The sequence below is a fragment of the Symphalangus syndactylus genome, chromosome 8 (assembly GCF_028878055.3).
Source record: "Symphalangus syndactylus isolate Jambi chromosome 8, NHGRI_mSymSyn1-v2.1_pri, whole genome shotgun sequence".
NCBI lineage: Eukaryota > Metazoa > Chordata > Mammalia > Primates > Hylobatidae > Symphalangus > Symphalangus syndactylus.
Genome location: NC_072430.2, coordinates 141,925,178 through 141,942,682, shown reverse-complemented (window position 1 = coordinate 141,942,682; position 17,505 = coordinate 141,925,178). Strand labels below are relative to the sequence as shown.

The 17,505-nt window shown below is 43.7% G+C and overlaps 1 protein-coding gene across 1 annotated transcript in view; it reads left to right on the top strand.

The window, feature by feature from the left end:
- COL6A3 (collagen type VI alpha 3 chain) overlaps nucleotides 1-17,505 on the top strand; it is a 147,629-nt gene that overhangs the window by 75,488 nt on the left and 54,636 nt on the right. The window contains exons 5-8 of the mRNA XM_063645782.1: nucleotides 948-1,565; nucleotides 7,939-8,541; nucleotides 14,656-15,240; nucleotides 16,901-17,500. Of these exons, the coding sequence (XP_063501852.1) occupies nucleotides 948-1,565; nucleotides 7,939-8,541; nucleotides 14,656-15,240; nucleotides 16,901-17,500 (2,406 nt within the window). The remainder of the gene's footprint in view (nucleotides 1-947; nucleotides 1,566-7,938; nucleotides 8,542-14,655; nucleotides 15,241-16,900; nucleotides 17,501-17,505) is intronic.

Genomic DNA, 17,505 nt, shown 5'->3' with positions numbered 1-17,505 from the left:
CTGGAAAGGACGGAGGTGGGTCTCCCTCTCCTTGACCCAGAGAGCTGGGCCTCTGAGGGATTCTTCCTCCAGGCCAGGTTGCTCTTAGATGGAGGGAAGTCTAGTGTCACTTCAGTGGAAGAAGAACATGGGTTGGGGCATCAGGTCAGCTCGAGGTAAGTAGAGTCCAGAAGCAAGCCTGGCTCACAGCTGCAGAAGGGCACCTCCTGGGGCCACTGACAGCCTGATACCCTGAGCTCCTACCCTTGAGGGAGAACTGGGTTCATCTGGAAATGAGATAGATAATGTTTGACATCTATGAAGACTTTTCTGGCTCTGAAAAGTATGCAGTAACTAGTAGAGTACTGTTTGTTCATGCTCAAAAATCTGGAAAAAATAAGTCTTTTCCCTTCTCTACATTTACACAGGTCCTCCTCACTTAAATAACATGTATTTATTATATTTATTTTTCATGCAAATTACCCAAAGCATTGGGGGTTAGTGAATGGAAAATAGCAATTTTTACTTTTCCTTTTTTTGTCAAGGCCCAGTTTCATATTCCAAACTAAAGAATGAATTTATAAAATGATGGTTGGTTGTCTGTGATAAGACTTCCTTCTGGTTTAATCAGGTGGGTCTTGGGGCTCAAACTGCCACAGGGAATCATGCTTGAGTTAAAGACAGCCCAGGAAATTGCTTCCCCAATCTGGAGCATGCTACTGGCCCATTCATGATGGTCTCTGAATATGGAACTTGCGCTAGTGACTGGGCACCAGCAGCTATTGAGTGCATGGGCCCAGGTCCCTGGTTCCCAGGTAAGTGAGTCTACCTTCCTGTATCACCAGTGAGGTGTGAAGGGTTTAGTAACACCAGTATAGTGTAAACCAAATTTGTTAGGAAGGCTTTGCACTGATAGGAAATAATTGCTTACATAGTAGAAAAATCTAAACCAATGTCTTTTTTTAAAGATGTCAAAAATGGTGCGGCTGCTGATATAATATTTCTAGTGGATTCCTCTTGGACCATTGGAGAGGAACATTTCCAACTTGTTCGAGAGTTTCTATATGATGTTGTAAAATCCTTAGCTGTGGGAGAAAATGATTTCCATTTTGCTCTGGTCCAGTTCAACGGAAACCCACATACCGAGTTCCTGTTAAATACGTATCGTACTAGACAAGAAGTCCTTTCTCATATTTCCAACATGTCTTATATTGGGGGAACCAATCAGACTGGAAAAGGATTAGAATACATAATGCAAAGCCACCTCACCAAGGCTGCTGGAAGCCGGGCCGGTGACGGAGTCCCTCAGGTTATCGTAGTGTTAACTGATGGACACTCGAAGGATGGCCTTGCTCTGCCCTCAGCGGAACTTAAGTCTGCTGATGTTAACGTGTTTTCAATTGGAGTTGAGGACGCAGATGAAGGAGCGTTAAAAGAAATAGCAAGTGAACCGCTCAATATGCATGTGTTCAACCTAGAGAATTTTACCTCACTTCATGACATAGTAGGAAACTTAGTGTCCTGTGTGCATTCATCCGTGAGTCCAGAAAGGGCTGGGGACACGGAAACCCCTAAAGACATCACAGGTAATGGCAATGCCACCAAGCTACGCCCTGCCCTGCTGTTCTTGGGAGATGAGCTTGGCAACTGCTGGCCTTAAAGCAACAGCTAGGATGGCATGCGGGCCAGGGAAGAGATGAATGTTCACAGGTTTAAAAACAAAGGTTTGATTTGGAATATTCTTCCATAGTCTTCTCCCCAAGTAGGGCATTCACCTACATACAAGAAGAGTCTTTTCTTAAACAACTAATATTTTCACTCTATAAAAGCCCACATTCTAATATCATGATCCCACAAAATACCTCTGCCTTCCTTAGAAAAGAAAGCCTCAGAGTGGTGAGGTGTGCATCTGATCAAACTCCTCTATCTGGTGTTGGGATCTGTTTCCTTTAAGGAAAGCTCCCTGTTGGAGAGTGCATGAACTGAGATGGGAGCCAGGGCATCTGTTTTTGTGTCCAGTGGACTAGCAGAGAGCTTCTCTCTTCTACTCTACAGAGTTAATTTAAGAGTGTTGGTAGAATCGGAATTACAAGAAACCTCAGCTATGATCCATTCTAGATCGATTTGGAAGAAATTGAGTCCTGGATGGTTAGTGACAGCTGGAGCTGGAGGCTGTGCATTTGGGCTGTGGGTCTGGTCTTCTTACTTCTCCTCCATGCAGTAATCATGGCTGTGCCCACAGAGACTCTTCTAATTCTAATGGAATTGATGAGAGCCACTCTGGAAGTATTGAGAGCATATGGACATTGCATCGATGTGTCATGTGCAGTTGCATGTACAAAGCTAATTGGCCGACAAGTTATTTAACCAGTTAAGCCTGTTAGCTCTCCTTCCAGGGCTAAGTGCCTAAATGGCCAGTGGGGAAGGAATTTGACAAGTACAATTTCAAACTGTACCATACCACAGCAACTGTGATGAGTGCCCAGAGCTTACTCATCAGTGATGGGCAGAGCAGAGGGACCTCTCCTTGTTAGAAAATGAGTCCATGCAGCCATCTGATAGTGGGTAGCAGAGAATTTTGGGTGGAATGAGCAGGAAATGAGAGAGGGATCCAGGGGGAGAGTTGAGCTCCAGAAAGGAGACACACATATTCTCTGAGATGGAGGGAAGGGATGAGAAAAGGGGCTGTGTTTCCAAGATATTCAGGTGGATAAGAGGCACATTGAGAGAGTTCAAGTTGAGTTGACATCCATCATCTCAATAAAGGAGGGAAGCAGTGGGGCTTGTGGGCTTGGAGGGATTGAAGTTATTTTTGATCAGCTGCTATAGACATGTGAAGAGGGGTCACAAAACATTCAGGAAGCAACTGCTGATTTGAAGTGGCGTCCAGTTGCTATCAGAGATTATGAGTCAGTGGGTGTCTCCATTAGTGTGAATCCCTGCCTTTCTGCAGATATCTCAGGCACTCCCAGGATCAAAGGAGTTCCCAGAATTGGAACTTGCAAAGACGGAACAATAGAGAGGACAGAAGAAAATTTTCTCAGTAAGGAAATCCAGAGTAGTAGCTAGTAAATTCCTGAAATAGCCTGCCGTGGCATCCTAGCTGCATAGGGAGCTAATGAGAGCTGGAATGGGTCAGGAAACCTCTGAAGACCCAAAGGATGAGAGGCCAGGGCTCGGAGGGAGAACCCTGGAGACAGCTGAGTGTGCAAGTTGGAGACACTGCTGGTGTGCAGACAGGGAGACCTCTGAGGGCCAATCACAGGGCTGGAGGAGTTTCCAATGGTGCTCAGTGTGGTCCTCAGATGTGTAGGAACTATAGACAGCCAGCCACTGCAGAAACCAGAGAGGCTGGTGCTCACAAAGGTTGTCCATGCAGACCTTAAAGTCTGGAGATGACCACAGAGCCTGCCATGTGGACACAGGCTGAACATAATGTAACTAAATCACGTAGGAAGGTTGGAGACTCTCTTCCGTGTATTTAGTAGGCATGAGGAAGTGGATAATTCTTTGAATCAAAAAACAATGAGTGGGCAACCACATGGCATAGGGGAACTGATCATAGGAAGCAAGATTTATGAATAGATTTTTCTCCTACACTTTTAAAAATGGTTACCACCAAGACGGCCATTGATACAGGAGGTAGGAAGTGAGGTGACTGATGGAGAGTCAGTTTCTCGTGAATACACATGGATGGTGGGGCAGAAAAAAGAGAGTTGAGGCTTGGAGGCCTCACTCTACAGGACCACATGGGAAGGACAGCAGAAGAATTGCAAGATTGCAATCAGAATAATGGAGCAGTTGCAGAGAAGCAGTACCAGATGTCAGTATTTCATAACAAGGATTCAGAAAGCAGGAGCTGAAGAGAGATGACCCAACACCAGCAGAAAGGAACCAGCTGTCTTGGGCAGGCAGATCTTGGTGAAGAAGAGGGTTTCAGAACTAGCCAGCCCCAGGGTGTTTCAGAAGTTTGTTCATAAAATGGTTTTCCTAGTGGTTACCCCTGATTTCAGCTTTAACGGGGCTGGCAGTGCTGATGCCCTTACCTGTGGGTCTACTTCTCAATAGGAAAGAGTGAGAGGCAGTTCAAACACTGCAAAGTGTTCCCTGCTTCCAAATGACAAGCCTCACCCCTGGCATTACCACACAGGCATCAGTCCTGCCAAATGACAGGAAAAGGTGAGTGTCCCCAACAGCACCCCAAACCAAACACTCAGGTTACCAGGAAATGGCAAGAGGGTATCTACAATGAACTGCACTGCTCACTACCATAGTCTCAGTATCATTAATTCCCTGATCCATCACATTTTGGAATATCGGGATAATAACAAAGACCTATCAAAAAATAGTGAAAGGGGCTCATGCTTATAATCCCAGCACTTCGGGAGGCTGAGGTGGGAGGATCATCTGAGGTCAAGAGTTTGAGACCAGCCTGGCCAACATAGTGAAACCCCATCTCTACCAAAAATATAAAAATCAGCCAGGTGTGGCGGTGGGCACCTGTAATCCCGGGAGGCTGAGGCAGGAGAATCCTTTGAATCCGGGAGGTGGAGGTTGCAGTGAGCCAAGATCGTGACACTGCACTCTAGCCTGGGTGACAAGAGTGAAACTCTGTCTAAAACAAACAAACAAACAAACAGTGAAAGGGACCATTAGAGAAATGGAACATCTTTTATTGATGTTTTGTTATACTCACAAAAATAGCTGAGTTTGCCTTTATGTTTAACCATTATGTAAGGGACAAACAATGAGATTGCCATAGTGAATGCTAAATGAACCTACCAACATCGTGTGTTTCCACACAGATGATAAAACCTTTGTTTTTATGCCAAGAAAGCATCTCTGTCTTCTAGTGTCCAAGCCACTAGCAGCACCAGGGCAGAAAATTAATCCATTCATGTGTCTTTTCTAATTAACATCACTCTGCAATTCCTCCTAGTACCACGTCCCGCTGCATGTTCCACGGCAAAAACAGAATAATAATCCTAGGAAGAACAATACATCTCTGCTTATAGTTTTTTGGAAAGCCAGTTAGAAGGGCATTATAGAGATTGCTAATTAGTTATGGCTGCCTCTTCTTACTACGTGTCTGCTAGGTAACTTCCCCATAGAGCGTTCTTGATTATAAAACACACATATGTGTAAAATATGATTGATCACCACTGTTGTCAATGAACTCTACTCAAATAATCAATCTCTAATGGTTGTGTTTTTAAAAATCCCTCTATCATTCTTTAAAAAAATGGATATACCTGAGATACAAAACCTTTATTTTAAAACAAAACCTAAATGCGACAGGGAGGATTTTGGCATCGGCTTTCTTTTCTCTGTAAAGGATGAAGATTTTTAAAATTTGTAAAATATATCTACGATTTTGTGTTTTGCATAGGAAATAAGAATGTGAACTTGTTTTCTTAATGAAAGGAGGCATCACATGAGCTAAGAAAGGCATTGTGCCCACATCAGTGAGCTCAGGAAAAGAGCTTCCAGGGATGTCGAAGGAAACTGTGAATTTTCCTTGGACACTGTAAAACTTTTCTGTAGAAAACACCACAGAGGATGTGATATGCAAAGCATAGAAGCAGAAAACCAGACAACTTTAAAGCTTTTCAACTGTGCATAGATCTGATTCCTTGTAACATTAACATCGGTCATTGGTCCGCCTTGCTGTACACAAGCACACATGGCCCCTGTGCGCCCTCGAGGCTTCAGCTCTCCTGAATAACAAAGCATGCCCTTGTATGTCCCATTATTGTGTGTGTAAGAGGATAATGTTGTTATTCAGTGATGACAAATTATCCAACATGTTTCTATGACTGGCCACTGTAGATGTTCAGTCTTTGAGAAGAGAATGTTCAAGAATTTTCCCTCAGGCTCCATTTATCTTATTTGCACAACTATAAATTTCAACCCAAAAGTAAGTTACAAATGGAGAAGAAATAGTGTTATCCTGCGACTTAGGGATCATTTTTAAAAACGTGACTGTATTGATCATATTTAATCCTTCTTTTAAAAGTCTTGATGTTTAAAAGACGTTTAAGATGTGGCAAACCCTTCCGTGTCTTTTGAGGTCATTGGTTTAGGCCTGGGAAATGTTGAGGAATTTTGTGGGATTTGTGGAGCCTCTGTATTATACAATGATGTAGGCCATCTCTATGGCCTTCTGTGTAATTCACACCCCCTGGCACCACACTGTCTTGAAGATCCTTCAGGAATCTTATATTTTGGCTGAACAGTGGCAAATGCTTTGGGCTCCAATCAAAGGCCCAGTCTCATATAAAACTTTTGTGTGGCAATTACTAAAAACACAAGATCTTAATTATTGTAGCACAACAATTATCCTACTCATTGTGTCTTATAAGAAGGATTGTGATAGCAATGTTGCCAGGTTAATATATTTTCGTATGCAAAGAATTAATCTGCAAATATATTGTCAGGAACTTTCGTGTATATTAGGAAGGGAAGAGAGCAGTTCCAACCCTGGCAATCTCTGTTTCGGTTCACACAATGAGAAGAGCTTGGGTAAGAGTGTAGTTTCACTAGAGCAGAACTCTTCAATTTTGTGAGACAAGCTTTGGATCCTTTTCTACCGTGAGAACAAAAACAATTTTGTTGGCACAAGGAAACATTAATTTTAAATATAAAATGTTCACTGTCATTGAAAAGATCAGAGATCAGAGTGAATGGTCTTACCTACAATATTACCATCATTTAAAAAGATACCCTGAGTGCAGTTTTCTGGAATCCCAGAATATAAATACATAAGCTCACATATAACCTCTTCTTGTCCCTAACACATACTTAAGTTATCAAAAACATCGACTAGAATAATTGTGCTCCTCCTTGAGTTTAAATCAGCCAAATTTAAACATTCGAACAGAGGCTGGGAAATCGCCGGCCCTGACTTTTAGATTTCTCGATCCCTATTCCTCCCTCAGGGCTGCTATGTAACCCGGTTCTCAGTATCAGGTTGGGAATTCTCTGTTCGCCGTTATGGGGGAGAAAAGAGGTCTTGGTCAGCTGTTTTTCTGCCCTTTGTATAACCCCAGGCTAATTCTGATCTGGGTTTATTCAATGCTCATGGTCCTTCTAGGTAACTAGTTTAGGATGTCATAAAAACAAGGTTGGATAATTATGTCATGACTGGTTTCATATCACTCTGCTTAACATTGTTCTGCATTAAGTGACTGAATACAGAGGCAATGACAAAATAAATGAACAAAACATCCTGCCCAATCCCGACCTGCATTTGAGTTTTATGCAACTAAACATCATTCGAGAAAAAAAAAACAACAAAAATTTCATCAAAGTATTTTTTACATGAAAACTTTAAATGTAGTTTGAGTTCTGATTCACAAAGTTGCATGTACAAGGTCATTTTGGTTTTTAAAGAAAAGAAGAAGAAACAATAGTTGCTTAAGGCATCCAGCAACATACTGGGCTGAGGAATCACCAAATCGTGACTCTGTTTTGTAGCTGTGGATTTGTATAAAAAATTATTCTAATCATTTGAGGAGGCAGGAGAAATGACCAAAAATTAGAAATCATCTCTAAAGTTTTGTTAACCTACTCATTGATTTTCCCTGGTAGGTTTGGTAGTGGACCATTCATACAACTACTTTTCCCTCCAAATTTAGTGGAAATTTCTAGAATATGTACCCAAGATTGTCCCCTCAGAAAAGTGAATATGATGTTTGGAAATTTAACTATGAGGATGGCACAAATGAAAAATTGCTATAAATGTCCCTTTTTTACACTATGATTTCTAAGAGGTTGCCTCTTATCCATTCAGAATGCAGAACTGAAAGAGAATTTCACATTTCTTCATCAACATGTGTTTTGTTTGCCCATATTTCGTGTTTCTTATTGGTTTCCAGAGAAACATGTCAGAACACTGAATAATGCATGTGGTCACTTGTTCTAATGCTTTCACATTTTTTGCATTTCTTTCTTTTAAAGCACAAGACTCTGCTGACATTATTTTCCTTATTGATGGATCAAACAACACCGGAAGTGTCAATTTCGCAATCATTCTCGACTTCCTTATAAATCTCCTTGAGAAACTCCCAATTGGAACTCAGCAGATCCGAGTGGGGGTGGTCCAGTTTAGCGATGAGCCCAGAACCATGTTCTCCTTGGACACCTACTCCACCAAGGCCCAGGTTCTGGGTGCAGTGAAAGCCCTCGGGTTTGCTGGTGGGGAGTTGGCCAATATTGGCCTCGCCCTTGATTTCGTGGTGGAGAACCACTTCACCCGGGCAGGGGGCAGCCGCGTGGAGGAAGGGGTTCCCCAGGTGCTGGTCCTCATAAGTGCCGGGCCTTCTAGTGACGAGATTCGCTACGGGGTGGTAGCACTGAAGCAGGCTAGCGTGTTCTCATTCGGCCTCGGAGCCCAGGCCGCCTCCAGGGCAGAGCTTCAGCACATAGCTACCGATGACAACTTGGTGTTTACTGTCCCGGAATTCCGTAGCTTTGGGGACCTCCAGGAGAAATTACTGCCGTACATTGTTGGCGTGGCCCAAAGGCACATTGTCTTGAAACCGCCAACCATTGTCACACAAGGTATGTATCCTCTTCTCACCATCTGTGTGGGAGTGGGGTGTTGTGTGTGTTGGTTTACATAGACGTAAGGTGGGTACCAGCATGATTCGCCACAGGAGAAGCTGTAAGTACCCACAGTCCAGTCCTTCCCTGATGAGCTGGGTCCCGGATGTCATGTTTGTGATTGTTGCAGTGTGCGGAAAAACTAAAGAGCAATGAGTGAGTGAAAGCTCTTAGGAGAGTATGAGTTGCTGAGAAAGCGTGCTTTTAAGGCTAATTCAACAAACCCGTTGCTTTGAGATTATTAAACGTCACCGTATTAACTACTTATAATCCAGTCTTCCTAAAAATGGGCTTGAGGGGCTCATTACAGTTCTGAGAAAGATTTACTCCAGGACCATGGCATTGGGCTCTAAAAGTCAGTGTTAGAACTGTGCTCATACACAAAGTGTCTTTCCAAAAGCAAAGATGGAGTAAGGGTGTCTCCTCAAAGTCCTTTTGTGCTAGGGTGCTGAGAGTTACACTTCTGAAGGTAAGAAATAACAATGCAATGACTTGATGGAATATTTATGAAGTTTTTTTTTGTTTGCCATGCTTGTAAAGTGTAGGAGTAATTCTCCCGAGTGGCAGTATTAGTATACAGGCTCCAATGGAGTGCCTTTGGCAAAACAGCCAATTGGAGTGGTTTGAAAAACAAAAAAACCAGCCAAGTCACATAACAAATATGTACTTAACAAACATAGGAGGTGTGGTGGGGGCATCAGGATGCATAGCCTCCTCTACCTTTTGAACTGTTTTCTGAGCCATCAGTCACTTTTCAGACCTATCAATTTCATTACCTAGGTCAGGCCAGTAGGATGCCATTTGGTAAATCAGGGACACAGTGGCCCCCAACAGTTTCCAGAAACACCCAACTCACTTCCAGTGTTGCTTACACACTGGGATGCTCTGACGAGATTAGTCCTTGACTATAAGACCTTGTTCTTCATTGTCCTTCCAGAGTATGGGCTCAATGAAAATTGGTGAGTTGATACCAAGGCTCCTATAAGACTCTGATTATCATCTGCAACCAATCATCTAAACTTTCTTGGGTGAAATAACACATTGTCACAGCTCTTATTTGCTAACTTTATAAGTAAAGTCTGGGTCTACAAGATAAATATTGTAATAACATACTTCTTTACCCGTTGTATCAATTACAATTGATAAAGGGACGTTTTCCTTTGATAAAGCAGTGACAATAATTTAAAAATAACCCTTTTGGAGAATACACCATTGTATGAAATTAAGAGTAGAACATTTTAAAGTCTTAATTAAAAATATCACTATCTATTTATTTAAGGAACTGACATCTACTTAATAGTGCGTTGCTAATCATTAGTTCTAGGTGCTGCATTCATGCAAAGGCAACATCACCACATTTCCTTACAAGGGTTACAAAATTCACACTGAGTTAGCTCGAACTTGCTTCAAATGATTTTAAACCATGGCTTTTGTTGTAATAAAAATTGCAGGTAGAAAGCTCAGGCTATGGCATCTCTACTTAATCTGTACATTGGAACTGTGACCTGGTGATGGTAGCAAGGAAAGTGTATGTGAGCATTGCCTTCTGGAGAAGGCTGTATCTGGCATTTATTTAAGTTTGAAAGGCCAATTCCGTGTGGCTTAGCTTTTGCTGCATACCGTTTTCCAGCTTTTCCTCTCACTTGATGGGACCGTAAAATTGGCCCAAATCCTTCAGATGAGCTAATAGAGAGACTAGAATTTTGAACGTAACGTTCTGAATGCAAATGGACATTGAGAAGCAATGGAAACACAGTGTGCAGGACTGTCTGCCCGGTGCCTGGAGCTGCTCACGCTCATTCCGTCACGGTGCCGTTTTGTGACTCTGGCAATTAAGAAAACAATCAAGTGAAAATTTATGACCTGCTGAAGTTTCTCTGAGCTTGCATACTATTGGTTTGCATCCCAAAGTATAGAAGCCCAGAGATTTCCCTATGTTTTGCAAACATCAATGATGCGACATGGCTGTAGATGGGAAAGCTGGTCTCTGGTCCTAGGTCTTATGTGGACCTGCCGCGTGATCCTGGGCAGGTCATGCAACCTCTCTGGGTTTTGATTTCTTGAATTTATGACAAAGAAGTTGCACCAGGTGAAGATATGTCTGTACCAGGAGAAGTTTCAACTTTTTAATGAAAATGGGCAGCACATGACCCTTGTTTCAGATTTCCCCTAGCTAAGTAGAGTTTCAACCCCTTGATTACAAACATCATGTTTAATATCAATGATTAACTTGTAAATATTCAACAAATATCCTTGACTACCTTGCATGTGCCAGACACTATGCCAAGCACTGGAAATACGGTGCTGTTTAATGAGAGAGATGTGGCTGCTTGTCTGTTACAGGATAATGGGGAAAGAGATAATAATAATATAAACTAGTGACCAGGCAAAATATTCTGAGCATGATAAGTTGCATTGGGGCACTCAACAGGGCTGTGATAGGAAGACTGGGGAAGGGAATTTTAGATCAGGTGGATGGAAGGCCCTGAGAAGGTGTGGGACCGAAGGCAGATGAGCATGTGGAGAGCAGGGGGAAGAGTGGTCCAGGCAGAAGGAAGAGCAGGAGGGGTGGCCCTGCAACACAAAGGTGCTTAGTCCCTTCCCAGAACTGTCAGAACGCAGTGTAGCTGGAGCACACTGAACAGGGAGCCTGAGGTTCAGGCTCCCTGGATGCGTGGAAGCTGGAGAAGCAGCTGCTGCAGGGGGATGAGAAGCCACAGGGAGTGGAACCTGTGGGTTGGGAGCCAATGGCAGAGGAAGGTAGGATGTGGGTTAGGGGTGGGGGCAGGGGCTCTCCTCTGAGGGCTTCTATTTTCTCAGAGACAGATGAGGAGGCCTTGGAGGCAGTGGCAGAGGGCTGAGCAGAGAGCACAGCCATGAGACAGTCACTCTGGAGGACAGGACAGCCAACTTCCCAGGGAGGCGTGGGAGGATGGTGGGCAGGCACAGGTCTCCTGATGGGGGTCTGGAGTTCCGAGCGTGGCATGCAGGTACCTGGTTGTGTGGTCTTCTCCAGGAATGTCCACTGCTTGGGTGATGCATGAGGAAGACTGTGGGCCTGATGGAGGCTTTGTCAGGAGAGTCTGATGGAGGTGCAGGGCTGAGGCATGGAGGAAAACAGAGAGAGCCGCGGGAGGAGGGCTGAAGAGGGTTGTGCCATGTTGGCGAGGAGTAGCAGGACCTTCAAGTTCATCTCCCAACAAGGCAGCGAAGTCAGGCCCTGCAGAGCCACATTAAAGAGAAAAGACAGCTGTGTTTGGGTTGATATTTATGTCAGGTGGAAGGAAGTGCGTATGCATCCCTGACGTGGCTCACGGAAGAGTCAGCTGTGAGAATCCCAAGGTTTTTATCACTGGGTCAGAGGAGATTCATGGTGCAGCACCCAGAGAAATGAAATGATTCTGCAAAGGCTAGGTGCCTTGCGTCAGAGTCATGAAGCAAACATAGGAATTCAGTTATTCTTCCAGTTACTCAATATTTTTCAGTGTTTACTGTGTTTGGCTAAGCATGGTTCTAGGCATATCATCTGTTGTGAGCTCCCACGACTTGAATAAAAATCAAACGTAAATGACCTCTTACCTAATCAAAGGGGACTCTGGGACAGAGCCTCTGGGAACCAGAGGTGCATTTCAGGGTTCCCAGAGGTGAATCCATGTTGGGTGCAAGGAGACTAGGCCACTTGTTTCATCAGATCTGGAAGGTATTCCTTCTCGCTGGCTCATCGGGAAAAGTTTTAGTGATGCAGCAGTAGAGGGAGGGAAAACATGGGAGGGGAGGGGATGATATTTATCTTCTCCCACCCCAAGGGTTGTGCCATTGCTGGTATTTATAAAGAAGAATATAACAATCTGGGCCACTTGGTATAGGAGCAAGAAGCTTCTCATGTCTTTGTTATATGAGTATTTGTCTATTTTTCTGTCATGTATGATATACATAGTAAATACATGAGTGGTAGATTCATGGTACAGCATATGTGGAATTTATATGTGTCTATATACATGTTTGTGTGTATCTATATACATATATATATATATATATTCTCTCTAATGGTACAAAGGTATAAGAAGTCTTCTGGAGATCTACACATTAGTTTTATCTGCAAAAATATTTTAAATCAAAATGAAGGGATAGCTCAGAGAGACAGCATGTTCTAAATTGAAGGAAGGAAAGCCCGGAATGGATGTTCATAACAATGACCATGAAATATTGAGGAAAGATTCAATGACGTTCTGCACACATTGTTACACCAGTAGGCAACTGTGTTATTGTATTAAGGACGTTGGTGCATAACATGTTACCCTTCTCTTAGAACATAGACCTCGTCTTGATGCTACAGGTGAGCACCCAGATGAGGCACTGCTGTCCTAAAATGATTTCTTAAGGCATGTATCAGCGATTCTCACCCGAGGCGTCATGCTCCCAACCTCTGGCCCAAACAACTAGAAATGAACTGCATTTCAAAAATGTTTCCAGGCTAGATGTGGTGGTTCACGCTTGTAATCCCAGCACTTTGGGAGGCTGAGGCAGGTGGATTACTCAAGGTCAGGAGTTTGAGACCAGTCTGACCAGCATGGTGAAACCCCATCTCTACCAAACCAAACCAAACAAAACAAAACAAAAATTAGCCGGGCATGGTGGCGCGTGCCTGTAATCCCAGCTACTCAGGAGGCTGAGGTGGGAGAATCGCTTGAACCCAGGAAGTGGAGGTTGCAGTGAGCTGAGATCGTGCCACTGTACTCCAGCCTGGGTGATAGTGTGAGACTCTGTCCTAAAATAAAAATAAAAATAAAAATACATTCTAGAAGGTAGCTCTGATTTTTAGAAAGTTCTACCTTCCTTCATCCCAAACTTTGTTTCCTTTGTCTGCTTTTACAAAATCAACTTGCCATGCAATCTATCTGATGGTATATAGTAACAGAGGACTATTTTGCAAACAGTCCATCTCAGGTTTATTCATTTATGTTCCTCTACCTCTTGGAAGCTCTGTCAGGTTTCTGTGTTAGGAGTCGTGGTCTTAACAGAGTTCATGGTTCTTGCAATATGGGTGGGGTGCCTACACATGGATACAGCAGTTCACAGTCCCTGTGAGACAGTGATCTTATTGAGATGTTTTTGCTTTATGGTTTGCCTTTAAGTTATCACTGTCATATATATTACTTAGGATCTTTAAAAACAGATTTTTTTTTTTGGAGACAAAATCTTGCTCTATCACCCAGGCTGGAGTGCAGTGGTGCAATCCTGGCTTACTGGAACCTCCTCCTTCCAGGTTCAAGCAATTCTCATGCCTCATCCTCCCAAGTAGCTGAGATTACAGGTGTCTGCCCCCACTCTCGGCTAATTTTTGTATTTTTAGTAAAGATGGGGTTTCCCTTTGTTGGCCAGGCCGGTCTTGAGCTCCTGAACTCAGGTGATCCACCTGCCTCGACCTCCCAAAGTGCTGGTATTACAGGCGTAAGCCACTGTGCCTGGCCAAAACACAGGTCTCTTAAGTGAAAAACGTTTGCGGCACTTGCTGGCTTTGATGCTAATTTCCTTTTTATAAGTTTTATGTTAAGTAATTCTTTCGTCTGTCAAATGAAGACATGGAATATAGAACTGAAGAGAACAGGGATGTGCAGCCTCTTTCAGCTTTTGCACTTGACAATGAGCATTTTGAAATCAAGACTGTGAGGCAACAGGTTCTCTGAGCAGACATTGGTGGTTTCTTTAATTATTCAAGCAATGACTTCACTCTGGCCAAGTTGTGTATTTATGGCAGAAAAGAGCTTATTGAATTTTCAGTGACAGCATGCAAAACAGGTGGCTACTAAAACTAAATTTGTTTTTGTGCAACTATTTTGTAAAAAGTACTGACTGGGCAGGGTGGAAGGTGAGCCAGCTTTCCTCCAGCAGTTGGGGGGGCAACTGTAACTTATGTGTTTATTAGGACAAATTCCCTTTGGGGTGGCCCTGTGGTCACATTGGCCACAGTAAATCAGGGTGTCCTTTAAATGGAGTAAGCTTTCTAGAAAGTCATTGTTGATTGTGCTTCGTAAGGCCATTCTAATTGCCTTATAATGTTGCCACCTACAGTCATTGAAGTCAACAAGAGAGACATAGTCTTCCTGGTGGATGGCTCATCCGCGCTGGGACTGGCCAACTTCAATGCCATCCGAGACTTCATTGCTAAAGTCATCCAGAGGCTGGAAATCGGACAGGATCTTATCCAGGTGGCAGTGGCCCAGTATGCAGACACTGTGAGGCCCGAATTTTTTTTCAATACCCATCCAACAAAAAGGGAAGTCATAACCGCTGTGCGGAAAATGAAGCCCCTGGACGGTTCGGCCCTGTACACGGGCTCCGCTCTAGACTTTGTTCGTAACAACCTGTTCACGAGTTCAGCCGGCTACCGGGCTGCCGAGGGGATTCCTAAGCTTTTGGTGCTGATCACAGGTGGTAAGTCCCTAGATGAAATCAGCCAGCCTGCCCAGGAGCTGAAGAGAAGCAGCATAATGGCCTTTGCCATCGGGAACAAGGGTGCCGATCAGGCTGAGCTGGAAGAGATCGCTTTCGACTCCTCCCTGGTGTTCATCCCGGCCGAGTTCCGAGCCGCCCCATTGCAAGGCATGCTGCCTGGCTTGCTGGCACCTCTCAGGACCCTCTCTGGAACCCCTGAAGGTATGGTGGTGATGGCTTCAGACACACAATGGGGTGGTCTCCAGGCAGGATCTTTGAGAACAAAACAAAATGAAGTGTGTTAGTGTTTAACTAAGAGACAACAAATGATGAAAACAGCAGCAACGAACATGATTTATTTCAGGTTTCCTTTTGCACTGGGTTGAGGATTGTATGGTTTACAATGTCATGCAATAAAATTTCATGTGATAAGAACCATATGATTTAAACCATAGGACCATGGGCCACCTGTCTTTGAAGCTTCTGGCCGAGGAGGTCACTTGTCAGATCTCTGTGTTCTTCTGTTTCTACTGGTGATTTCTGTCCAGTCTCCTCCTCATCACCAGGATGTAGCTTTCCTTTCCAGAGTTGTCCATCTACTTCTAAATAGCCCCAGTCTGAGCTGTTTAGGGCACAGTGTCCTCAGCTTTTAATCCTTCTCTTCTCTCTCATTAAGGGATTACCCTCAATGGGAAAGCATATTGAATGGCTAAGTGTGGAGTTCAAACCTAGTGGTTCTTCAAATCCCTCATTTAATATGATTGCCAGTGGAGAGTTATTTTTAAAGACATTATATAGATCTATGAGCTAATGAGTTGAAGAAATACAATTCACCGTCCTTAATGAAGAGAAGATGAGCATCACAGAATGATGCTTTCCCCCCTTGCAGACTTGATCACTAGAGGATTGCCTGATGCATGACCCATGCTGCCTGGATGCATGCTTTCTCTTCAGACTCCCTGGTCTTCTAAATCCATCTCTTTCTCTCTCTCTTTTAAAATTTTTCTTAAAACTTTTAATCCACACTTTGATAGCCAAAGTTCAACTTAGGATGCAATTAGTTGTGAGGTCTAAATTACAGTAGGGCATCAGGGAAGAAATAAAAAATAAAATTTTAAAGGCACATGCTAAATGTGTTGGGTCAAATACACTATTTTGAGAATTATGCTTTTTATTCTTGATGTGTATAACTTTGGCCAAGCCTAGCAACTAGTCTCTTCCTATTTTGCTGTGTATTTATGGTCCCATCATCTCACTTTGGGGGAATTCCCCTGTTGGATGATTGCCTAGCAAGGCTGTGACTTCCTAATAGGAGAAGAGTCCCAGTAGAGAATGACAAACAAGGAAGTCCGAAGAAGACTTCAATATGAGACCAGCCTACTTTTGCTATTTTTTTTAGCCTTAAGGAACTCGTGTTCTCAGGTTAGTGAGGGCTAACTGCTTCTGAGCTATGGATGGAAGACCCTCTGTTAGTGGGTAGAGGTGAGCCCCAGAGGATCCAGCCAGGCACACTTAAACCTGGCTGGGATGAGTGAAGTGGACTGATGCAGCACCTTCATAGAATTCATTTTTAGGGAAGGAGTGTTTGGTTTCAAGGATTCTGATCACTTTTGTTGTTTGTAAACATTCTAACTTTGATGTTGTAGCTCTCTTTGAGCCAACTTGGTTTTGTAAACTCGGCTACCAATATGTCTCACAAACACCAGCCACTACCAGAGGAAAATATGCAGCTATCTGCCATATTTTACAAGATGGACATGCTTTGCCACGCTGACTTTCTCTGTGTTCTAAATGTTGGCATGTGTGCCCGTGTTGTAGGCACACATGATAAAACTCTCCGTGGTTGTGTATGTCTCACTTTGTTTTCTGTGCTTCACTGCAGTTCACGCAAACAAAAGGGATATCATCTTTCTTTTGGATGGATCAGCCAACGTTGGAAAAACCAATTTCCCTTATGTGCGCGACTTTGTAATGAACCTAGTTAACAGCCTTGATGTTGGAAATGACAATATTCGTGTTGGTTTAGTACAATTTAGTGACACTCCTGTAACGGAGTTCTCTTTAAACACATACCAGACCAAGTCAGATATCCTTGGTCACCTGAGGCAGCTGCAGCTCCAGGGAGGTTCGGGCCTGAACACAGGCTCAGCCCTAAGCTATGTCCATGCCAACCACTTCACGGAAGCTGGCGGCAGCAGGATCCGTGAACACGTGCCACAGCTCCTGCTTCTACTCACAGCTGGGCAGTCTGAGGACTCCTATTTGCAAGCTGCCAACGCCTTGACACGCGCAGGCATCCTGACTTTTTGTGTGGGAGCTAGCCAGGCAAATAAGGCAGAGCTTGAGCAGATTGCTTTTAACCCAAGCCTGGTGTATCTCATGGATGATTTCAGCTCCCTGCCAGCTTTGCCTCAGCAGCTGATTCAGCCCCTAACCACATATGTTAGTGGAGGTGTGGAGGAAGTACCACTCGCCCAGCCAGGTAAA